General features: G+C 37.4%; 1 protein-coding gene across 2 annotated transcripts in view; it reads right to left on the reverse strand.

Moving 5' to 3' along the window:
• LOC127845804 (aurora kinase A-like) overlaps positions 1 to 12,792 on the reverse strand; it is a 44,708-nt gene that overhangs the window by 10,567 nt on the left and 21,349 nt on the right. For both annotated transcript variants that reach the window (XM_052376959.1, XM_052376958.1), the window contains exon 6: positions 8,052 to 8,200. In XM_052376959.1, coding sequence (XP_052232919.1) covers positions 8,052 to 8,200 — 149 coding nt within the window. The remainder of the gene's footprint in view (positions 1 to 8,051; positions 8,201 to 12,792) is intronic.

Here is a 12,792-nt window from a genome sequence, read left to right on the forward strand (position 1 = left end):
GCTGAGAAATAGCCCGGACAAAAATTGTGCACGGACAGACAGACGCACACACAGACGAAGCGGCAACTATATGCCCCCCCAAAAATAAATTTTGGGGGGAGCATAAAAAGGGCACATAATTATGTCAAAATGCCAGTCAGAGTTACATAACTTTGCCTGCACAGTCTCCTTATAATAGTAAGTGTTGCAAGTATGAAAGCAATAGCTTTGATACTTAAGGAACAAGAAACACTACCGGTATATATTCAGATAAAAGGAAACGTCTTGAGGGGCATAACTTTGGACGAAATAATACGATGGATGGTTTAGAAACTTAAAAATTTCAAAGGGCCATAACTCTCTAACTAAATCATTCTACCAGAACCCACTAATAACATGCGCAGCTCCTCAAGGTAGTTAAGCTTCGCATAAAGCTATATTGAATTCCAGTCAGTAGTTGGGGAGAAATAGCCCGGACAAGAATTGCACTATATGTACAGTTTATAGAAAATTTCAAAGGGCCATAACTCTGTGAAAAAATCATCCCACCATAACTGGCTGGTAATATGCACATCTCCTGTTGGTAGTGAAGCTTCCCATTAAGTTTCATTGAATTTTCGTAATAAGTTGCTGAGAAATAGCTCGGACAAGAATTGCACTATGTGTACAATGGAAAATTTCAAAGGGCCATAACTCTGTGAAAAATCATCCGAAGAGAACCAGCTGAAACTATGCACATCTCCTCTTGGTAGTGAAGCTTCCCATAAAATTTCATTGAATTCCAGTCATTAGTTGCTGAGAAATAGCCCGGACAATAATTGCACTATATGTACAGTTAATGGAAAATTTCAAAGGACCATAACTCTGTGAACAAGAATTCGTCAGAGACGGGTGATGCTCCCCAAAGGTTTCTTTTGTCACAATATTGTACAAAATATTCAGATAAAAGGAAATGTCTTGAGGGCACAGTAGTTGGGGGGCCAAGAATTTTTGATAGAAAATTTCAAAGGGCCCTAACTCTGTGAAAATTCATCCGACCACAACCCGCTGATAATTTGCACATCTCCTCTTGGTAGTGAAGCTTGCCAAAAAGTTAAATTGAATTCCGGTCATTAGTTGCTGAGAAATATCCCGGACAAGAATTGCACTATATGTACAGTTAATGGAAAATTTCAAAAATTTCAAAGGGCCATAACTCAGTGAACAAGAAACTGTCGGAGAAGGGTGATGCTCCCCAAAGTGTTTTTTTTGTCACAATATTGCACTATATATTCAGATAAAAGGAAACGTCTTGAGGATACAGTAGTTGGGAGGACAAGAATGTTTTTATAGAAAATTTCAAAGGGCCATAACTCCTACGTTAGCGTTACCGATCGCCGAAATCGCCATTGGCGATAACAATTCTTAGCTGGCGATTAAAATTAGATTTTTATGAAATTGGCGGTTGGAAAAAAATAGACCCTATGCTTTACAAATGCACAGTCTAAATGCCTGTTTTCAGGCTGTAAAAATCGCCAGAAACATCGCTAAGATTACACAGATAACACCCTTACCAGAAAGGCCCCAGGGGATAATGACGACCGCCTAGGTCGATAATCCACATGGCTAATGTCATAATTGGTCACGCTTTACACTGCGACCAGACTTTTTGAACATTTGGGTTACTTGGGGATTTACGTGATGACTGAACCTATGCTATAGATGTTATGATTCAACGTTATCGAATCAACCAGTACAGATTGTCATTTAATCAGATGGGCGGAGTTATGGCATTGACATAGCCACTATAAACTAATTTCCCAAAACACAACTATTTTGATTGGCTAAAAAAAGTAGATAAGAGTTACTTCCCTTTACGGTCGCTATGCAACTTGAAAGACCGATTACAAAGTGGGTTGCAGATTCTGGGAAAAATGGATGCTGTGAGCGAAAATGGAAAGTCGAAGCAACAGAAATTAACACAATTCTTTAGAAAAGAAAGTGGACAGAATAATGTAAACTCAGGAAATGACCAAATGTTAGGTTCGCGATTGGAGGACATCTAAAAAAGTGCAGACATGAATGCAGAAACGTCTATACCTGTCAAGTCTCACGGTTTCGTCGTGAGTCTCACGGTTTTATGAAATGCTATGACCGTCTCATGCTGACTTAGTAATTTCCTGCGCATTTCTTCAAATACAAAAAAAAATGAACAAAAGTAATGTTTGGATTTCATAAAATGTCGTATAATTACTACTGAGACGGGCGGGCTGTTTTAGTGGTTTCAAACCTAAATACCACATGTACCGAAAACTGTTTAACGGTGTTAATGTATCATTATCACTACGCCACCAGTGTCTTTTTAAACAAATAAATTGGCTGCAAAGTGTCAGTAAGTGGCTCACCACCAAAGAAAAATTTTCAAGCAAAAAAGGGCAAATTTCAGAAACAAAAAGTCTTAATTTTGCTCAGGAAATAACCCCAAAACGCACCACAGACAATCTAGGATCAAAACATTTTCGGGAAGGGGGAGGGGGGGGGGGGTCGTGGGGGCAGACACCCCTAGATTTGGCGACTAAGTTTTTTTCCTTAGCGCCAACCTAGTAACTCTGTGAAAAATCATCCAACCAGAACCCGCTGATAATATGCACATCTCCTCTTGGTAGTGAAGCTTCCCATAATGTTTCATTGAATTCCGGTCATTAGTTGCTGAGAAATATCCCGGACAAAAATTGCACTATATGTACAGTTGATGGAAAATTTCAAAGGGCCATCACTCTGTGAAAAATATACAGACCAGAATCCGCTGATAATATGCACATCTCCTGTTGGTAGTAAAGCTTCCCATAAAGTTTCATTGAATTCCGGTCATAAGTTGCTGAGAAATAGCATGGACAAGAATTGCACTATATGTACAGTTAATGGAAAATTTCAAAGGGCCATAACTCTGTGAAAAATCATCCGACCAGAACCCCCTGATAATATGGACATCTCCTCTTGGTAGTGTAGCTTCCCATAAAGTTTCATTGAATTCCGGTCATTAGTTGCTGAGAAATAGCCCGGACAAAAATTGTGCACGGACGGACGGACAGGCGAAGCGGCGACTATTTTGGGGGAGCATTAAAATCATCCGACCAGAATCCGCTGATAATATGCACATCTCCTCTTGGTAGTGAAGCTTCCGATAAAGTTTCATTGAATTCCGGTCATTAGTTGCTGAGAAAAAGCCCAGACAAGAATTGCACTATATGTACAGTTAATGGAAAATTTCAAAGGGCCATAACTCTGTGAAAAATCATCTGACCAGAAACAGCTGATAATATGCACATCACCTTTTTGGTAGTGAAGCTTCCCATAGTTTCATATAATTGCGGTCATTAGTTGCTGAGAAATAGCCCGGACAAAAATTGTGCACGGACGGACGCACGGACAGACGAAGCAGCAACTATATGCTCCCCCCAAACATTTTGGGGGAGCATGATAAAGTGGACCTAAACACAAAACTTAACCAAATTTTCCATTTTCTAAGTATAAAAAGGCACATAATTATGTCAAAATGCCAGTCAGAGTTACATAACTTTGCCTGCACAGTCCCCTTATGCTAGTTAGTAAGTGTTGCAAGTATGAAAGCAATAGCTTTGATACTTAAGGAATAAAATGGACCTAAACACAAAACTTAACCAAATTTTCAATTTTTAAAGTATAAAAAGGGCACATAATTCTGTCAAAATGCACGCCAGAGTTATCTAACTTTGCCTGCTCAGTCCCCTCATGATAGTTAGTAAGTGTACCAAGTTTGAATGCAAGAGCTTTGATACTTTATGAGAAAAGTGGACCTAAACACAAAACTTAACCAGACGCCAACGCACACGCAAAGGTGATGCCAACAGCTCATAATTTTTTTTCCAAAACAAATTTGAGCTAATAGAACAAGAGTACCGCATAACGGGTGCCACGCTCCGCTACGGGTGCAGTTTTGAATAAATGAAAGCTTATTAGAATTATTATTATTCTTTATTTTTTTTTTAAAGGTTACAGTGACCTTGACCTTTGACCTAGTGACCCAAAAATGGGTGTGGTGTGTAGAACTCATCAAGGTGAATCTACATATTAAGTTTCAAAGTTGTAGGTGGAAGCAATTTGATTTTAGAGCCAATGTTCAAAACCTTAACAAAATGTTAAGGTTTTAGCACTACGCGGACGGCAGACAACAAGCTGGCCATGACAATACCTCAGGTTTTCTCTGAAAAAGCCGAGCTAATAATGATGTCACTTTGCTATTCTGTTTTTTTGTTATTTTATATTGATTTTAAATTACACTATTTAAATGATTGTATCGAGTGCTAACCACTTTCACCAAAAACACAATTTACTTAATCGAATGACTTGTCGGAGCTATTACAATAATTGTACTCCTAATTATGCATGACAACCGCACAATCACATAATCCGAAATACGTTTTGGATGTGTTCAATGCTTAAACAAGATTTTACTGTTAAATAAGAATCCTCAACGAAGGCATTGGTTTCCCTAAAGTCTAGCTAAAACTGTGTTTTGTTATAGAAATTATGTCACATGAGATACGTCATAAATTCTAACCCAATGGCGCTTTTCGTTAATTTAAATTACCGAAAAGTTGTAGACTGGGTTCATGTATTATTGTCTATTCTGTCGCGTGATTTCCTGTAACTTGTAAATCCGTCAAAAACGATATGTCTGCGCGCAATTGAATGCCGGCTTAACCGAATGCGGCTCAAAACAACACTTTGTTGTCATATAATGACTACATACGGTGTCTTCTAACCATCCTGACATTAAATCTGTAAACCCAGAAAAAGACATTGTCGCCCCGATATTAAACGATTTGATTGCATCGGTGGCGTAAAACGTTAGAAAAAAAACGATGGGAAACGGATGAGACAGTGAAATAAGTGTTCATTTACTTAGCTTACTAGTTGGCTTGTGTTTTCTTGTAAAGAAAAATGAAGAAATAGTATTATTCATGAATTTTAATGTGTAGTTGTATTAGCATCATAATTCAGAATGGAAAACCTAATACAGTAACTGTTTAAGAAGCTACATATATTTATTATAATTGCTGCAAATGTTTCTGTAAAGTCAGTTATACACCCTTCAATATCCAAGAACACGGGTAGTACCGTACTACCTGTATTTTTGGATATGGTAGTACAGGTACTAATTGATTTTAAGCCTTACTCCTTTTCTTTCTGTCAGTGGCAGTACCGTTACTAATTTCACAAATCCTTATCTGGAGCTCTGAATATAAACAATAACACACCGCAGAGCTGGGCAGGACATATATAATCGGCCCTTACCTCATAATGGCCCTTGGGCTGTTATGAGGGCAGAGTGCCGATTATAGATGTCCGTCACAGCTCTGCCGTGTTACTGTCTAAATAACAACAAGATGTGTTTGTGAAACACAATGTCCCCCTATATGATGTTTGACCTTGAAGGATGACCTTGACCTTGTGAAGGATGACCTTGACCTTTCACCACTCAAAATGTGCAGCTCCATGAGATACACATGCATGCCAAATATCAAGTTGCTATCTTCAATATTGCAAAAGTATTCATAAAATAAGCGATTTGGGCCACATATATTTGACCTCTGACCTTGAAGGATGACCTTGACCTTTCACCACTCAAAATGTGCAGCTCCATGAGATGCACATGCATGCCAAATATCAAGTTGCTATCTTCAATATTGCAAAAGTATTTATAAAATAAGCGATTTGGGCCACATATATTTGACCTCTGACCTTGAAGGATGACCTTGACCTTTCACCACTCAAAATGTGCAGCTCCATGAGATACATATGCATGCCAAATATCAAGTTGCAATCTTCAATATTGCAAAAGTATTCATAAAATGAGCGATTTTAGCCACATATATTTGACCTCTGACCTTGAAGGATGACCTTGACCTTTCACCACTCAAAATGTGCAGCTTCATGAGATAAACATGCATGCCAAATATGAAGTTGCTATCTTCAATATAGCAAAAGTTATTGCAAAATGTTAAAGTTGGCGCAAACAGACCAACAGACCAACAGACAGGGCAAAAAAAATATGTCCCCCACTACTATAGTGGGGGACATAAAAATGTAACCTTTTATTAAATTAAAATCATTTATGTCACACCAGAAATAAAATTTAGTTTGACAGAAGTGGGTTTGGAATATTTGGAATACATAATAAAATTGTGCATCCTGGTTGTTAATTTTAACTCGAGTGTTAACAAGGTTTTACTATAGCCATATAAGGAAAAATGCCACACCCCTGGCGGCCATGTATTTCAACAAACCAGAACCATTTTGGAACTCGTCCAATACATCATTGACACAAATCTTCTGACCAAATTTCATGAAGATCGGACAATAAATGTGGCCTTCAGAGTGTTATTAAAGAGGCAAAAGTTGATGCTACACAACACATGACGCAGGACTGACATAAGGCTATCACAAAAGCTCACCGTGGGCGCATTGTGCTCAGGCAAGCTAAAAATGTTTGTTATACCCTGTCGTTTAATAGTTAATTCAAAAGACAACATATTACTTTAATTAGAGAGCAGACACCTTGCTGAATGTAAAACATGTTTTATGGGAAAGTCGGGAACCAGTCTTATAGTTCAAACACCTTAAAACCAAGTAAAATATGGTAATCATAAAAAAGTATGTTAATTGAAGTATTCAGTACAAATATTTACACGTGTAAATTATACCATTTTTTCACTTTTAAGGTGTGTTACCAGTAATCTATTTTACATAAATTTGAAACAAGAACGGTTAAAAAATCCATACCTGTGTTGTTATAATATACAAATATATCAGGGCCTTTGACCCGAGCTCCCAGGTTTTGACGCTTGAAAATTACAGAAGACCCTTGTTTGACTCGTGAGAAAATTAAGTCATGCGTCACATTTGACCCGGGGGAATATACCGTCTTGCGTCAACGAGATTAAAAGTTGTTAAGACTAAGCGATAATTGGCTTGGGGAGGAGTATCTCTTTTGGTAGACGCTAACCGTTATCGCCTGTTTCCAATCATTGAAGCACAAGTCCGCCCAGTAGGCGGAGTTTGGCCCATTGAGAAATCTAGTAATGACTAATAAAAACACTGCTGATGACGCGTAATAAACGTTCTATTATTTTTCACAGCATTTGTTATGACCTGTTTGCAGAAAAGACATTATTAAACCCACCAAAACAGAATGGACTCACCGGCGTGGCCGTCAGTTTTAATAATATCCAATATAAAATAACAACATCTATATCCACAATACACTGTGAAGCATATTTTGAGAGATTTTTTCACAATATGTCAGAATGTATTTTCAAAGCTGAATACACCCAACTCTGTTTAACTTTATGTTTGCTCGGTTCAAATACGCGCTAAAATTATGCTGGCATATGTACTGTCTACAACATCACATAACACGCTTTGAACCGGTATAACTGACCTTGTGGCAAAGTGACAAATTCGGATGCTGCATGTGCTAATTAATTACAACATAGGTGTAATAATTGACCATTTGAGACGGCATAGAAAAACTGCCTGTTTGTCGCATGTCTTCGGTGAAGATGGCACATGAAATAAATAAACCTGGATTTGAGCCGTCCTGGGTCGATTTTAAGATGAATGCAAATCCGATGAGTGAGTTTATGGCAAGGAGGCTATTTATTTCTGATTTCTGATGGTAAGCGGCTGGCACTAAGCAGTTACATGAGCAGTAACTGACGATACATATTTGCTACTTTCCGAAGCCTGTACAATTCTACGAACATTGCTAATGTCCGCCATCAATAAATTATCTATAAGCAAAGAAAAGCACTGCAAAATCATATTTTAAACCCGAATGATATAATGATTGCGTGTATCTCAACATGTTTTCGGACTGTCGTTTTCGGATACGGTATGATCCGTCTATTTAAACTTATTTTCAACGTTCTTAATAACATTTTTAAAGAATGACGAATACACATGCGGTGTTCAGATGGTCTGATTGGTAAAATTGCTACACTGTGGCATAACACACATTTTTTCAAACGCCGTAGTTCAGATGATATTACCTGGAGGATGGAGCATGCACGGACCAGCCAAAGTCTGCAATCTTGAGGTCCTGAGTCAGACCAAGGAGCAGGTTCTCTGGCTTGATGTCTCGATGGATCACCTTCTTGCTGTGGCAGTACTTGAGGGCATTGGCCAGCTGGTACACGTACTGAAAGGGACACGTCATATGAGGATAATTGAGCCTTGGCCTGGAAAAACTGCAGGGCTGGATGCGTCGGCAAAAAGTGTCATCCCAGATTAGTCTTCACAATCAGCACAGGCTAATCAGAGGCGACACTTTCTACATACACTGTATACTCGTTTAGAAGATACTTCGTTCAAATGGCAAAGTCCATTCTTGAAAGTGAAAAGTGTGGTTCCTTATTAACCTTTGGAGGCTGCACAGGCTTATGTGGGAGGACACTAATCGCACATAAATTAAGACCAGTTTTCCTAGAACTAGACAATAATTGTTCTCTAAGGTAATCACCATAAAATTCCATTATGTAAAGTCATGTCAACTACATGAGAGCTTAAAATATCTATTATACACAATATATACCCTGTACATTATAGAGATTGAAACTTGTAGGTTACTGTTTATCTTAATACGTTCAATTTGTGAACAGAAGAGGCCTTTAACATAAACATTGTATGTGGTTCAAGTCTTCATTATTAACAAACAAGAGCTTTGTCACATAAAAATGACAAATACCCCAACACTGCATTGTCACGTATGTTCGAAGAAGTGTAAATCACTGGAAATGAAAAGAGACTGTACATCTACAGCCGTGCTCCAGCTAAGCCTTAATTGAAAGGCGCCCAGCCCTGCCCTCCCGAAGCCCTGCCCTCCCGAAGCCCAGCCCTGCCCTCCCAAAGCTCCTGCCCTTCTGATGCCCCACCCTGCCCTTTTATTATTTTATTTTTTTGCAAAGACAATTATAATTTATAAATCTTTTATAACATTGTAATGAAATTATTCCTCATTGTAGACATTTTATTTGCATAATTTAATAATAGTGGATACGACCGCGCTCTGGAAAGTGCCCTTTTGATAAAATAGCCCCCCTGCCCTTTTCAAATCCTAGCAGGAGCACTGTACAATTCATGGTGATTAAATATTTCAAGTTCAATTCAATTGCTTTAGAAATATGAAAGGAACTCAATACTCAAAATGAGAAGATGTAATATACTGCCATGTTGTTTATGACATGATGAACACCTGACGATAGGATTAACCATCATGGCTACGTTAGAATTAGCAGTAAGCAAAATAGACATAGGCTACAGTGCTAATATTTCTATTTGGCTTATTATTCATGAATTTCTACTACAATTTATGTAACCAAAATGAAAATGAACCAGCTGTCTAATATTTCAAATGAAAATTTAACTTAAATTACAGATTTAATATTTGAAACAAGAGATGTGTTCGTCAGAAACACAATGCCCCCTACTGAGACGCTTTGAAATAAAATATCTATTTATCATTTGGCAGGTATAGAAATCATCTCCCTTTACAGCTTATTACTTCCCTTGGATTTTGTCCAATCAGGGCTCAACATTCACCTAAAAACCAACTTGCCCTGCCGGGCAAGTACTAAGAAAATCTACTTGCCCTGAACGTAAAGCCACTTGCCCAAACATAAAATATCACATTAACTGTAAACCTCATATTTTAATAAAGATCAAAATGATACCCCACAAAACGTTTTTTTATGTTTGCACATTTAACAGAATGATTACAGAAATTAAAGTCTCATTAAGTAGAAATGTAGATTTGTGCCAATGTTTGCTTATAAATGAAATAATTAGTCATTCTCCTCCACGTCTTCGTCAGCAACTTAGACTTAAAAGTTACTTGTAAAGACAAAGCTAAATGAACTAGACATTTCTCGTCTGCTAACAGATTACTGTGAACAACACGTGAACCGTAACAAAAATGTCAATTTACATAAAGCAAAAGAAAATGTATGAAGCAAAATATAAAATATATATATAAACCGAAGCTATCTGTTGTTGTTTCTTCATGTATATAGTTATATAATTTAAGTAGTTTTCTTTGTGACTGAAAACACCAACGATGTTATGTGTAACTGAATATTAATGAAAAAGATAAACAAAATAGCATTTGAAACCGATGTTTGGAATCCCAAGCCATTAACGGCGTTTCTAAAAATAAATTTTGAAATGCATGTGCACCATGCGTAGTTAGTTCGGACTTCCGCAAACAACAATCGCCGAGGTAAATTCGTGCATAAGGCAAATCGTTTGTGATTATTTGTACTATTTAAGTTTTAACCACAAAAACACATGTTTTTCTTTGTTCTTTTTTGCACTTGCCCGGGCGGACAACTAGATTATAAAATAACTTACCCCAACCCAACTTTTACTTGCCAGGGGCAATCGGACAACCGTTAATGTTGAGCCCTGCCAATCCAACCATATATATATATATATATATATATATATGTGGAGAAAGATATGCGTGAACAACCAGATACACAGACATACAAACAGACAGACAAACAGACAGACATTGGAGACTTCGGCGTGTGCGCCTAGCTACGGTTCAGAATGAAGCAGACATACTGTGAAATTCCCATCCCCCAAAAAAGATGGTTCATTCACAGATATATACTCCATACTTTTACTGCAACACATCTTCCAATGTTGGAACAGTTTACATACACAGAAGGGACAGTTACATGAACATTTATTACAAACATGAAACCATAGTTGTATTTGGGTAGGATCCGATAAGGATTCATTAACTACCCTAACACTATGTTAGAGACACAGCGGAAATACGTTGGATCTAGAAGATACAGTGAAATTATGAGTATTTGTGTGTTTCCAGGGAGATAATTATATTTCACAACAACGTTATTTCCGTTTTCTGGGATCTATTAATAGACACTAGTTCACAGTCGATTGTTTATTTATATATGGAAAAAAGATATGCGTGAACAACAAGATATACAGACATACAAACAGACAGACAAACGGACAGACATTGGAGACTTCGGCGTGTGCGCCTAGCTTCGGTGCAGAATGAAGCAGACAAACTGTGAAATTCCCATCCCCCAAAAAAGATGGTTCATTCACAGATATATATACTCCATACTTTTACCGCAACACATCTTCCAATGTTGGAACAGTTTACATACACAGAAGGGACAGTTACATGAACATTTATTACAAACATGAAACCATAGTTGTATTTGGGTTACAGGTAGGATCCGATAAGGATTCATTAACTACCCTAACACTATGTTAGAGACACAGCGGAAATACATTGGATCTAGAAGATACATTGAAATTATGAGCATTTGTGTGTTATAAGCTGAGATTTATAATTATAAAAATTATTTCCCTTGAAAATAATTGTCTCTAACAAATCTCTAATTTTAGTAGCAAATAATTAAAAGCCACTACCATGACTGTAGATTCACTACTCAAAATGTGCAGCTCCATGAGATAAACATGCATGTCAAATATCAAGTTGCTATGTTCAATATTGAATAATTATCTCCCTTTAAAGCTTATTACTTCCCTTGGATTTGTATTTTTGACCTAAGACCTTAAAGGATGACCTTGACCTTTAACAATGATGTGTTTGTCAGAAACACAATGCCACCTACTGCGCCACTTTGATTTAGTTAACAAAAATATATAATTTGGCAGGTCAGATAATTATGTCCATTCAAAGCTTATTACTTCCCTTGGATTTGTTTTTTCAACCCTGTGACCTAGTTTTTGACACGGCATGACCCATATTCAAACTTGACCTAGATATTGTCTAGATACAACTTCTGACCAAGTTTCGTAAAGATCGGATGAAAACTATTTGAATTAGAGAGCGGACACGAAAAGTGTGACAGACAGACTGACAGTGCGAAATCTATATACCCCTTTTCTTCGAAAGGGGGCATAAAAACAAGAGCTGTCTCCATAGGATGACATATGCCCCGGATAAACGCTTTGATTGAAGTTATGAGCATTTTTCGAAACCTAAACACAGATTTTTAAACCTAAACACGGACCCTTAGTTCAAGGTCAAGGTCAAATGGGTCAAAATTTGTGTGCGTATGGAAAGGCCTTGCAGGGTTTTTTCCACTTTTTGGGAAGATAGCCCATGGCTTTGGAATTGGGAATTTTAGCTGCATTTTCATGAAATTGTGAAAAATAAATTCATTAATCTTTTTTTTTTCACACGAAAAGTCCACTGATTAGGGAAATACTAAATGTGATATAACTCTTAATAATCATTCAAATTAAAAGAACAAAATCATTTAATACTTTGTTAGATGTAATTAAATTTAAAATTGAGATAAAATACGCATTAGACACTTTCTTTTTTTGGGGAAATTGGTAATTTTTTGCCACATTTTGTGAAAAAAGTATACTTTTTGGGATTGGGAACATAGCCGAATTTGGCTATAAAATGGAGCCAAAAAAACCCTGCCTTGTCCATATACACATGCATTCCAAATATGGAGGTTACATCTGAAGCGACATAGAAGTTATGAGCATTTTTCGAAACCTTAACGCAAAGTGTGACAGACAGTGCGATAACTACAGTGATTCATTTTGCCGTGCGTCCCGTGTGCCAGACGCACGTTTTTTTCTGGGGACGCATCATTCTCAAACATGTGCGTTTTCGGGACACATTGTTTAAAAATTCAGATTTTCAACATCGTCAAAGTTGTACATGATACCGAGTACGATTCGTGGATATAAGCAAAACACATGTCAACA

The sequence above is a fragment of the Dreissena polymorpha genome, chromosome 9, assembly GCF_020536995.1.
Source record: "Dreissena polymorpha isolate Duluth1 chromosome 9, UMN_Dpol_1.0, whole genome shotgun sequence".
Classification (NCBI taxonomy): domain Eukaryota; kingdom Metazoa; phylum Mollusca; class Bivalvia; order Myida; family Dreissenidae; genus Dreissena; species Dreissena polymorpha.